This window comes from Bombina bombina, chromosome 2, assembly GCF_027579735.1.
Source record: "Bombina bombina isolate aBomBom1 chromosome 2, aBomBom1.pri, whole genome shotgun sequence".
In the NCBI taxonomy this organism is placed as follows: Eukaryota; Metazoa; Chordata; class Amphibia; order Anura; family Bombinatoridae; genus Bombina; species Bombina bombina.
Window position 1 is genome coordinate 577902130 of NC_069500.1, and position 13728 is coordinate 577915857.

A 13728-nucleotide genomic window follows, 5' to 3' on the forward strand; every position below is an offset into this window, starting at 1 on the left:
GAACAGGATGAATCACTCCCATTTTTAACAGGTCTTCTACACAATGTAAGAATGCCTGTTTTTTTATGTGGTCTGAAGACAATTGAGACCTGTGGAACCTCCCCCTTGGGGGAAGTCCCTTGAATTCCAGAAGATAACCTTGGGAGACTATTTCTAGCACCCAAGGATCCAGAACATCTCTCGCCCAAGCCTGAGCGAAGAGAGAGAGTCTGCCCCCCACCAGATCCGGTCCCGGATCGGGGGCCAACATCTCATGCTGTCTTGGTAGCAGTGGCAGGTTTCTTGGCCTGCTTTCCTTTGTTCCAGCCTTGCATTGGCCTCCAGGCTGGCTTGGCTTGAGAAGTATTACCCTCTTGCTTAGAGGACGTAGCACTTGGGGCTGGTCCGTTTCTGCGAAAGGGACGAAAATTAGGTTTATTTTTGGCCTTGAAAGACCTATCCTGAGGAAGGGCGTGGCCCTTGCCCCCAGTGATATCAGAAATAATCTCTTTCAAGTCAGGGCCAAACAGCGTTTTCCCCTTGAAAGGAATGTTAAGCAATTTGTTCTTGGAAGACGCATCCGCTGACCAAGATTTTAGCCAAAGCGCTCTGCGCGCCACAATAGCAAACCCAGAATTTTTCGCCGCTAATCTAGCCAATTGCAAAGTGGCGTCTAGGGTGAAAGAGTTAGCCAATTTGAGAGCATGAATTCTGTCCAAAATCTCCTCATAAGAAGAATCTTTATTGAGCGCCTTTTCTAGTTCATCGAACCAGAAACACGCTGCTGTAGTGACAGGAACAATGCATGAAATTGGTTGTAGAAGGTAACCTTGCTGAACAAACATCTTTTTAAGCAAACCCTCTAATTTTTTATCCATAGGATCTTTGAAAGCACAACTATCTTCTATGGGTATAGTGGTGCGTTTGTTTAGAGTAGAAACCGCCCCCTCGACCTTGGGGACTGTCTGCCATAAGTCCTTTCTGGGGTCGACCATAGGAAACAATTTCTTAAATATAGGGGGAGGGACAAAAGGTATGCCGGGCCTTTCCCATTCTTTATTTACAATGTCCGCCACCCGCTTGGGTATAGGAAAAGCTTCGGGGGGCCCCGGGACCTCTAGGAACTTGTCCATTTTACATAATTTCTCTGGAATGACCAAATTCTCACAATCATCCAGAGTAGATAACACCTCCTTAAGCAGGGCGCGGAGATGTTCCAATTTAAATTTAAATGTAATCACATCAGGTTCAGCTTGTTGAGAAATTTTCCCTGAATCTGAAATTTCTCCCTCAGACAAAACCTCCCTGGCCCCCTCAGACTGGTGTAGGGGCACTTCAGAACCAATATCATCAGCGTCCTCATGCTCTTCAGTATTTTCTAAAACAGAGCAGTCGCGCTTTCGCTGATAAGTGGGCATTTTGGCTAAAATGTTTTTGATAGAATTATCCATTACAGCCGTTAATTGTTGCATAGTAAGGAGTATTGGCGCACTAGATGTACTAGGGGCCTCCTGTGTGGGCAAGACTGGTGTAGACGAAGGAGGGGATGATGCAGTACCATGCTTACTCCCCTCACTTGAGGAATCATCTTGGGCATCATTTTCTCTAAATTTTGTGTCACATAAATCACATCTATTTAAATGAGAAGGTACCTTGGCTTCCCCACATACAGAACACAGTCTATCTGGTAGTTCAGACATGTTAAACAGGCATAAACTTGATAACAAAGTACAAAAAACGTTTTAAAATAAAACCGTTACTGTCACTTTAAATTTTAAACTGAACACACTTTATTACTGCAAATGTGAAAAAGTATGAAGGAATTGTTCAAAATTCACCAAAATTTCACCACAGTGTCTTAAAGCCTTAAAAGTATTGCACACCAAATTTGAAAGCTTTAACTCTTAAAATAACGTAACCGGAGCCGTTTTTATATTTAACACCTTTACAGTCCCTGGTATCTGCTTTGCTGAGACCCAACCAAGCCCAAAGGGGAATACGATACCAAATGACGCCTTCAGAAAGTCTTTTCTGTGTATCAGAGCTCCTCACACATGCATCTGCATGTCATGCTTCCCAAAAACAAGTGCGCAATAGAGGCGCGAAAATGAGGCTCTGCCTATGATTAGGGAAAGCCCCTAGAGGATAAGGTGTCCAATACAGTGCCTGCCGGTTATTTTACATAAATCCCAAGAATAAAAATAATTCCTCAAAGCTAAGAAGTATTAAAATATGTTTATATATCAATCGTTTTAGCCCAGAAAATGTCTACAGTCTTAAAAGCCCTTGTGAAGCCCTTTTTTTCTTATGTAATAAAAATGGCTTACCGGATCCCATAGGGAAAATGACAGCTTCCAGCATTACATCGTCTTGTTAGAAATGTGTCATACCTCAAGCAGCAAAAGTCTGCTCACTGTTTCCCCCAACTGAAGTTAATTCCTCTCAACAGTCCTGTGTGGAAACAGCCATCGATTTTAGTAACGGTTGCTAAAATCATTTTCCTCTTACAAACAGAAATCTTCATCACCTTTCTGTTTCAGAGTAAATAGTACATACCAGCACTATTTTAAAATAACAAACTCTTGATTGAATAATAAAAACTACAGTTAAACACCAAAAAACTCTAAGCCATCTCCGTGGAGATGTTGCCTGTACAACGGCAAAGAGAATGACTGGGGAAGGCGGAGCCTAGGAGGGATCATGTGACCAGCTTTGCTGGGCTCTTTGCCATTTCCTGTTGGGGAAGAGAATATCCCACAAGTAAGGATGACGCCGTGGACCGGACACACCTATGTTGGAGAAATAAATATTATATATATATATATATATATATATATATATATATATATATATATATCGTAAGTTACAGAAAGCTTACTTTAAAGCTAAGCACAAGATTGAATGCAATGAATTTGGAAGCAAATAAGCATTTACGTAATTTACGTATTCATTTTTGTGTTTAATAAAATAAAGATGGACAGATTTAATTAAAAAAAAAAAAAAAATTATGTATATTCCAAAAAAAAAAAAAAAAATATCTAAAAAAATACAAACATAAAAGTGCAATAAGGAAAACTATGGGGTTTATTTCAATGCATCAGATAATTTATCTACAAAAATCCCTATTAACTTTGATGGTGATATCCTGTTGAAAACTATTACTTAGTTTTTTTTTAAAGATAGGCATTTTTTTCTTAAAAATGATTATGATTGACCCTAATGGGCTCTAATTATCAAGCAGTGAAAAGCCTGAACTCGCTACTAAAGCACTCAGTACTTGAAATGCACCCTGCAGACTTAGACAACAGAAATCCAATGTGTGCAACGCTATAATGCTAGTGAGTACAATTCCATCTTCTGCCGCCAGCTACAACAAAGATTTTAACGGGGCAGTAAAAACTAATTTTAATATAAAAGGTTTAGTATTGCACAGTAAAAAACCTTGCAATATACGTTTATTATTTATTTTGACTTCTTTCATTAAAATGTGAAAATGGTGGCTTTTCTAAAGGCTGTGACACACTGCAAGCGATGCGGCGAGAGGCAGCTGCTTCACACAGGGCATCGCTTCAAAAGTTCAAATTTTTCATCTCTGAGCGCTTAGCTACGCAAACTGACGCAACAGAGTGCTTAGAGATGATATGGCAGGACACACTGAGTGCGCACAGCTGCATGTACACGCTGCGCTTGCAGTGTGTCACAGCCTTTATAAAGCGTTTGCCCTGCTACATATCTTTGCTAATTGGCAATAACAGATAAGAACTGCAAAACAATGCAATTTATACTAACTTTATGACTGTGTCTAGTCTTCACTCAAGCCCAAATTTGCTTCTCCAAATAAGACAAAATGGTGGGTGGGATTTGGTTATTAAACAATTGGAGCAAGCTAGATGTTAATTTGTTTTAAAAGTGTTTAGAATTAGCTGATGTGTTATTCTATAGCAAGAGAACATAAATGCCTTATAATTAGTAGGTGCTCACTGCCTTTAAGTTGTCCAAGGAACCAACCCTCTAATCCTTCTGCCTTAAAGGGACAGTCTACAATAGAATTGTTATTGTTTTAAAAGATAGATAATCCCTTTATTACCCATTCCCCAGTTTTGCATAACCAACACAGTGATATTAATATACTTTTTACCTCTGTGATTACCTTGTATCTAGGAACCTTCTGACAGCCCCCTGATCACATGACTGTGACTGTTTATTATCTATTGTCTTGCATTTAGCATTGTGTTGTGCTAAATCTTAAATAACTTTCTGTGCCTGAACACAGTGTCAGTCTCTTTGTGTTGAAAAGCAATTTAAAAAGCATGTGATAAGATGCAGCCCTCAAAGGCTTAGAAATTAGCATGTGAGTCTGTCTAGGTTTAGTTTCAACTAAGAATACCAAGAGAAAAAAGCAAATTGATGATATAACTAAAGTGGAAAGTTGATTAAAATTAAAGTCCTATCTGAATAATGAAAGTTTAATTTTGACTAGACTGTCCCTTTAAGGCTGTGACACACTGCATGCGGAGCGGCACGCAGTGTGTAGATGCGGATGTGCGCGCTCGGTGTGTTTTGCCTTTTCATCTCTGAGCACTCTGCTGTGTTAGGTCGCATAGCTGAGCGCTCAGAGAGGAAATACTTGAACTTCAGAAGCGACGCGACACGGTGCTAAGCAGCTGCTTCGCCTCGCACCACATCGCTTGCAGTGTGTCACAGCCTTTAGACTGCCTGTCTTCTTTTTACATATTCTGCCAAATGTACAGCATTGTAGAATTAGAATATTAATTATAATAATATTGTTTTCCCCAAAATTCTTCTCTTATGTTTGAGCTACTAGAAAATAACCTTTAAAGAGCATCATTTCCAGTACAAACACTTAACTAAACAACACTACTTTAACGTTTAATTCTTTCCCTAGCCCGTAATGAGATTTGGCGCCATCTAAATAAATTATCACCGGGTTTGCACATTCAATTCAAAACAAAGTTTAAACTTTTAGTTGCATACCCGCTGCCATAGTTGTGTACATAGAAACTCAACGCCAGAACTATGTTAAGAATCTCTTGACCTTTTTTAGCCAGTGAATAGTTTACACAGTTACTGTTTTATGTTTAATAAAATGTTATCATTTAATCCTTAGCAGATATATTCTATTTTCCTTTTAACACTTTATACAATTAAACATTGACAAGCAGATAACAGAAATCATAAGCCTTTAAAGGGACAGTCTAGTCAAATAGGGCATGCAATTTTAAACAACTTTCCATTTCAGTTTATCATCAAATTTGCTTTGTTCTCTTGGTATACTTTGTTGAAAGGAAAACCAAGGTAGGCTCATATGCTAATTTTTAAACCTTTGAAGGCCGTCTCTTAGCTCAGTGCATTTTGAAAGTTTTTTCAAAGCTAGACAGCGCTTGTTTATGTGTGCCATATAGATGACATTGTGCTCACTCCCATATTAATGAGTCAGCACTGATTGGTCACAATGTTACTCTGTCAAAAGCACTGAAATAAGGGGGCAGCCTGAAGAGGCTTAGATACAAGGTAATCATACAGGTAAAAAGTATATTAATATAACCATGTTGGTTATACAAAACTGGGGAATGGGCAATAAAGGGTAATAAAAGGGATTATCTTTCTTTTTAAACAATAACAATTCTGAAGTAGATTGTCCCTTTAAGGATTGAATTCACTTATATAAAGATATTCAGATCTTTAGAAGGTGTATCACAATGCATGTGCAAGGAGCCAATCAGCTTTCTGTTGCAATGCATACCTCCCTAAAGCCACCTAGACCAATCAAGGGGGCTGTAAACAGCGCAACACAAAGACAAGAGACGAAAATAACTTTTTTTTTTTTTTTTACATCAAAATACTCCTGATCATTAATGTAGTTATATGAACATAAGTGGTGTGTTTAAAGGGGCAGTACACACTTTGTAATTTCAAGACACCTCTGTTGTGTTCCTATAGAATAATATCAGCCAAGTCTTTAACAAATGAACATCCTTTTTACTGCAATTATTTTTCAATAGACAAATTCCACCCAACATTTATGTTATTTGAAGAAGCCAATCTGGGATTTAGTACACAGACAACAAGGATAACCACTCTTATTACATGAAATGGGAATGAAATAAATAATGAAAACATACTGCAAAGTTGTTTCACTATGCTTAAAGGGATATGAAACCCCAACATTTTATTTCATGATTCAGATAGAGAATACAATTTTAAACAACTTTCCAATTTACTTTTATTATCTAATGTTTCATCCTCTTGGTATCGTTTGTTGAAGGAGCAGCAATGCACTACTGGTTTCTAACTGAACACATGGTGAGCCAATGACAATCAGTATATATTTCCAGCCACCAATTAGCAGCTAGAACCTAGGTTCTTTGTCGCTCCTGAGCTTGACAATATAAACCTTTCAGCAAAGGATAACAATAGAAGGAAACAAATTAAATAATTTAAGTAAATTGTAAAGTTGTTTAAAATTGTATTCTCTATCTGAATATCAAGAAAATGTTGGGGTTTCATGTCCCTTTAACTAAACATTTTATATAAATATCTCAAGGTGTTTACTGTCCATTTAAGTGAAAAGAAAATGTACATAAACAAATGTGATTATATAAAACAGGAGTTTTTTTCATACAAACAGCAAAAAACAAATAAATAATAATAAAAAAAACGCACCTTCATTTCCAAGGCAGGGATTAAACCGGTTTATCAAGTCAATTGGTTGTTAGAAAGTCTTCTTTACACAAAATAAATATATTACAACTATAATACATGATCAGAAATTCAGAGTCCAGCGTTAAGTATGCTCTTTCCATATGAAGATTATCCGATTTGGTATCAAATTTCTATTAAGCATTCACGAGGGAGAATAAGAAGCGTGTGGCAAACATAGGGAGCAGGAGAAATTGTTGTGATAATTTATTGTGTCCTTGGTTTCCAAAATAAGAAGAAAAAAAAGAAGGAATTTTTACAGCAAAGTGCTACCAGTAAGCATCCTGTTGGAAATCTGATTTTGTCTCTAATAAATAACTTCATAGACTGTGGCTTTCTTGTCCCCTGATCCAGTGACAATGTATTTATCATCCACAGAGATGTCGCAGCTCAACACAGATGAGGATTCTTTGGACTGTGGTAAAAGAAAAAGGAACAAGAGTGAGAGAAGATTTCCTTAACCGTTTAAATCTTACACGAGTACTGCAAGAAACAACAAGAATATGAATCTGTATTACAATGAACAGAAACTGCAGAATAACCATTTTCAAAAGAGACATTAAAAAAAACTAAAAAACATATGTTGCTAAGCCAGCGAAACAATAATTTTCGGATCGTCAGACAGATCGCCCATAATTAGATACTCATCCATTTCCGACCATACTTAACTAGAGTTCCTTATAAGGGTTAAAATGTAAGCCCTGTCTTTTTCCCTAACACCTACAACTTAGAGAGCATTTCACCATCAGATATCAGCCCACCAGGTCCTGTCCTTTTCGATCATCTTATCTCCAGACGAGGGCCCCAGACTACCCCTTTCTTCCAGTTCAGATTCTTTTAGTTAGGTGGTGGAGGACATATTAGATATGTTGGATAAATATCTGTTTAAATTTTTGGTTTAAATGTTTTCAGAACCTGCAGTTTGTAAACTATTGACGTTTATACACTAAACTCCAAAGACTCTGTAACACTCTGCTGTGGTCTTGTTGATATGTTTGTATTGATTTTATAATTTCAATAAAAATATTTTGAAAAAAAAACAAACAAAAAAACGTTAAACATTATGCAAAAGTAAGTGAATAACTAAAACTACAAAAAAAGTAAGTGAAAGCAGTTTATTTCTAAAATAATGCAGGTTCATACACAACTATGCCACAGAACTTTATTGGTGGACAGCCATGCCCATAAGCATAAAAAAATAGGATTTATTCAGTATTTACCGATTAAAAAACAAAACACTAAACCCCATCCCAACCAAACTGTGACTTTAAAATATCCCAAGTATATGGCACATAATTACAATAAAGCTTATCGAAAGATGCTAAAGTTGAAATTTTCTGTTTACAATAAAAGGACAGACCATTGCATATTTTAATTTAATAAGAACAAAAACTGTACACTTTACACACTTTGTTAAATAATAAAGTTTATGCTTTTACAAAAATATTTTTGGGCCATTGTTGTATTGAACATCTGTCTGCTATGAAGATTTCTTCCATGTAAACATTGTCCTGAGCAATTGTTCATATTTGAAGTTTCAACAATCAATCTAAGGGTCTGTTACTTTGTTTCTCCAATATCCTTCCTGTATTAAATGCAATATCCTCAGTGGCGTTTTACTTGGCGATTTGGAGATATTATATTTCTGCTTCTTTTGGAGAATGATAACTAGCTCTATAAATACAGTAGCCTAACATTGTTTTGTTTAGATTCACATCAATTTGAGCTTTAACTACAGAATCTGACTCTGTTCCAGTGTTTATTTAGCTAAATATCCCGGAAGAGCTGGATTAGCTCATTTTGCATTGAAAAAGAATTACTAAAATATGTGTCAGTTACAATTTAAAAAAAAAATGTTTATTTTATACAGCGCTAGTAACTTATTAGTAACCCTTTTCACAACTAAACTTCAACTGTCACAGCAGAACACAAAGCAGAAAAAAATCTCTGTCAAATTGAAAACAAATGTGATAATTAACTGCCAATGGGATACAAGTTTTATGCTGTTTTGGAGAGGTGGACTGTGGGATAAAAAAATAAAATAAACAGAACAACTAAAGAGAGACCAACAATTCATTTATGGGATTGAAAATTAATGCTCATAGAGAAGGTCAGAACCCAGGTTTTTGATAAGATGTTATGAAAAAATCATGTTAAGGATTAAAGGGACATTCTAGTTTGAAAAATAAAATAGTCTACATAGAACTTGTAATATTTAAAAGAAATCCTATCTTTTACTATGTTTTTTTAAAAGTGCAAAGGTTAGAATCCCACTTATGCTCCAGTCACTATCTGTATGCTCATCTAGAGCAGAATATGGAGGTGTTCCTTAAGAGCATCTGTAACTGCCTGTTTCTAAGGAACATAAAATATAGTAGAATTCCATAATCAACAAATGCACAATAAAAATTGGGCATATGCAATTTGAATATGGCTGCGGTCAGGAGCATTTGACCGTTTTCAGAAAACAAATTATGCTTACCTGATCATTTCATTTCCATTTGTATGGGAAGAGTCCACAGCTGCATTCCTTACTTTTGGGAAATACTGAACCTGGCCACCAGGACACCCAGCCAAAGGCTTAAATACCGCCCCCACTTCCTCATAACCCCAGTCATTCTGCCATGGGAACAAGGAACAGTAGGAGAAATATCAGGGTGAAAAAGGTGCCAGAAAAAAAAAAAATCAGGGCCGCCCACCGGAGAACACGGGCGGGAGCTGTGGACTCTTCCCATACAGATGGAAATGAAATTATCAGGTAAGCATAATTTATGTTTTCCATCTTAATATGGGAAGAGTCCACAGCTGCATTCCTTACTTTTGGAAAACATATACCCAAGCACTAGAGTACATGAAATGCTAACGGGAGGGAAAAAGAGAGGCGGCCCAATCTAAGGGCACCACAGCCTGCAAAACCTCTCTCCCAAAGGCTGCTTCAGCAGAAGCAAAAACATAAAACTTATAAAATCTTGAAAAAGTATGTATGGAGAACCAGGTAGCCGCCTTACAAAGCAGATCCATAGAGGCCTCATCATAGAAGTCCCAAAAGGAAACCGCTGCTCCCATAGAATGAGCTGTAATCCACAGAGGAGGCTTATGTCCCTCCGTCTCTATGCAAAACATATGACACTCCTCAATCAAAAAGGTAAGGAAGTCAAAGAGGCCATCTGACCCCTACGCTTCCCGGAGAGAGATCAAACCGAAAAAGAGGTTTGTCTAAATTCCTTTGTGGCCCGAAGATAGAACTTCAAGGCACAAACCACATCCAAAAATACGCTGTAAACGTTCCTTCGACGGAGGAGGATTAGGACATAAAAAAGGAACCACAATCTCTTGACTGATGTTGCAAATTGACACAACCTTAGGAAGAAACCTAACTTGCAATCACAGATACTCTGCATGCATAAGCAATAGCCAGTAGAAAAGGAACCTTCCCAGACCACAATTCTGTGTCTACTTCATGCATAGGCTCCAACGGAGCCCAATGCCAAGCCTTAAGAACAAGATTTAAACTCCAAGGAGGAGCCTAGATCTAAACACAGGTCTGAACCCAGCAGAGCCTTAACAAATGGCTGCACATCTGGAAGCTCAACGAACCTCTTGTGCAGTAACACAGACAGGGCTGAAAACTGTCCCATCAGGGGGACTTGCAGAAAAGCCCTTCTCCAGTTCATCCTGGAGAACAGAATAAGTAGGTCCTCCAGACCTTATGATAGATAAGACGAGCAGCCAGCTTACGAGCTTGATGAGAATAAAAATAACTCTTTCAGAAACCCCTCTCTTGGCTAGGACTAAGCATTCAATATCCACACAGTCAGCCTCAGAGACAATGATGGACAAAGAAACCTTGGTCAGCAGATCCCTGCAACAAGGTAACTTCCATGGAGGAGATGATGACATCCCCACTATATCCGTGAACCAAATCCTTTGAGGCCAGGACGAAGCAATCAGTATCACTGACGCTGTCTTGACTCGAGACCCTACACTAGAAAGTAGTGGTAACGGCCAGAAAGGATATATTGGATTGAACCTCCAAGGCACCGTTAATGCATCAGCTAGCGCCGCATGAGGATCCCTGTACCTCGACCCTTATCTGGGTAGCTTGGTATTGAGACGTTACAAGATCTTCCTCTAGCAAATCTCTGCAAACACTCGGAATGGAGAGACTATTCCCCCGGATGAAAGGATTGTCTGCTGAGGAAATCCGCTTCCCAGTTGTACACAATCGGAATGTGGATCGCGGACAGCGAACAAATGTGGGTCTCCCCCACACAAGATTCCAAGATACTTCCCTCATAACTAGGGAGCTTCTCGTTCCCCCCTGATGGTTGATGTAAGCCACCAAGGATATATTGTCTGATTGGAAACTGAATAACTGGGACTAACCCAGCAGAGGCCAAGCCTTCAGAGCATTGTATATTGCCCGAAGATCCAAATGAGGTCAGGAGGGAGCTTTACCTCCCGAGACCATAGGCCCTGTGCCTTCCTGGCACCCCAAACAGCTCCCCATCTTGACAGACTCGCAACCGTAGTCACAATCACCCAGGATGGTCTTAAGACGGACGTCCCTCAGGACAAGAGATCCGGATAGAACCACCAAGAGAGCAATTCTCTCGATCGGTGGTCCAGAAAAATCAGTTGAGACAGACCCGATTGATTGTCGTTCCACTCCTTCAGCATGCGCAGTTGCAACAGTCCGAGGTGAAACCTTGCAAAGGAAATTATGCCCATGCTGGACACCATGAGACCAAGCACCCCCATACAACGAGCCACAGATGGACTTAAAGGGACACTGAACCCAAATTTTTTTCTTTCGTGATTCAGATAGAGCATGCAATTTTAAGCAACTTTCTAACTTACTCCTATTATAAATATTTCTTTGTTCTCTTGCTATCTTTATTTGAAAAAGAAGGCATCTAAGCTTTGTTTTGGGTTCAGAAATCTGGATAGCACTTTTTTATTGGTGGACAACCCAGGTTGTTCACAAAAAATGGGCCGGCATCTAAACTTACATTCTTGCATTTCAAATAAAGATACCAAGAAAATGTGATAATAGGAGTAAATTAAAAAGTTGCTTAAAATTTCATGCTCTATTTGAATCACAAAAGAAAAAATGTGGGTTCAGTGTCCCTTTAAGGAGATCTGGGGGGCAAGACGTGTTGAAGCTAGCTTGTAACGTCTCTGGTCTGATAGAAATAGTCTCATGTGGAGACTATTATAGTACCCGTTATTCGACCCTGGTACTTGACACAAGAGAACTCTCTCTAGATCAGTGCTTTCCAAACTGTGTGTCGTGACACGTTAGTGTGTCGGTGGCAGTGTGTAGGTGTGTCCTTGCTTCAGCACAAATTTTTTTTTAATTTAATTTATTTTATTTAATTTTTTGGGGGGTTTCAGACTTCATGCCTGCTACGCATACCACGTGGTTGACACGTTATTGATACCTAGTGGGTCACAGATCATCTTAACCTATTGGTGCAGCTCACGGGGAACTGAAACTATTCCCATTGGCGGCACATTGGCTCCTGACTGCACGTGTAATTTCCTCAATCGGCTTGTGACTGCATGTGTAGTCAGTGAGTGGGATAGCAATGTGTTTGCAGCACGGGCAGTAGTTAGTCTGACTAGGGCGGCAGCTTAAACGCTGAGCAGAAGTCAAAGTGTTTTTCTTTTTTGGGGGGGGGGGGGGGTTGCAGCTTGCTCCCAGTAGTGCATTGCTTCTCCTGCTGTATATATATATATATATACTTATGGGATATCGCCTCCTGGTCAGGAGGAGGCAAAGAGCTCCACAGCAGAGCTGCATAAATAGCTCCTCCTTTCCCCCCCAACCCAGTCATTTTCTTTGCCTGTGTTAGTGATAGGAAGAGGTAAAGTGAGGTGTTAGTTTAGATTCTTCAATCAAGAGTTTTTTATTTTAAATTTTATTTTAAAATGGTGCCAAAGTGTACTATTTTTCTTTAGAGCAGCTTCTGCAGTTATAGCCTTTTGGTTATGGGAACTGGTGGGGTTTTAGTCTCACTGCGCCTCCCATACTTCTGCTGCTCTGCTGTGAAGGTCTTAGATGAATCATAACTAAGACTCTTCTATCTTCACAGGGCTTCAGGAGGAAAAGAGGACCTCTTGACACTGTGAATGATGATGCTGTTCCTCAGCATGGAGGTAAGTGCAGTCTTTTATTCTGGGACAAAACATATATCAGAATTGACTGCACTTTGCCTTTTTTTCTTATTTGTTCTCTATCAGAGATTAGGAGCTAAAAGGGCTTCTCTTTAACAATATGCAGTTTCTCTTTAATTAAAATGAGAACTGACACATTGCTTACTTCCTGCAGACATTCTAGATGGGCTAAACTAGAGGCACTGGGGAATGGATGGTGTTTAGGCACTGTATTTGTTATTGGGCACTGTATGTTTAATGAAAGTGTAAGACATAAGAGGTGGCTGACGCGGGAGATTATGGCATATTTATTGGAGACTTGGTCTCAGTTAAACTCCGGTTAATGGCGGTTCAGTATGTATATACGCCACGGAGCTGAAGGGTTATGTTTAGGCCCACAAAGGCGGGGCTTCCTGTTTGCGCGCTTGCTGTGCAGTATCCCTTCTGTTCAGGCCCCTCATGGCAGCAGGTTTCACGGGCCATAAGTTCACTTGTGGTAAAAGATATTTACAAGTGATCGTAGGTGCGCCACATAAGAGGTGTCAGTGTCAAGCAAGTGAGGGCAGGTAGGAGCCGCAGCAGAGCTGCGGCGAGGTGACTGTTCTTTTTGATAAAAGGCTAACAACTCAGCAATGCATAGTTAAACTACTTGTTTGTTAATAATTCAGAGGCAAGCGTAGTGAACCTTCGTATTTGCTCACATCTCAGGAGCGCAGTAAATCTTCTCAGTTGCTTATCGCATAGTAGCAGATTTTATTATTTAAAGACACAGTACTTTATTTTATTTTTCCTGATTTATATATATCTGTGAGTTGACCAAGTTTTGCTTTGTTTGTTCTATTATCATGGATGAACTTGAACAAAGCACTT

At 39.0% G+C, this 13728-nt stretch overlaps 1 protein-coding gene across 4 annotated transcripts in view; it reads right to left on the reverse strand.

The window, feature by feature from the left end:
* The window catches only part of LOC128649283 (transducin-like enhancer protein 4), a 304153-nt gene that overhangs the window by 25899 nt on the left and 264526 nt on the right, over positions 1-13728 (reverse strand). For all 4 annotated transcript variants that reach the window (XM_053702473.1, XM_053702472.1, XM_053702474.1 and 1 more), the window contains one exon: positions 6664-7114. In XM_053702473.1, the coding sequence (XP_053558448.1) occupies positions 7007-7114 (108 nt within the window). In that variant the 3' untranslated portion in view covers positions 6664-7006. The remainder of the gene's footprint in view (positions 1-6663; positions 7115-13728) is intronic.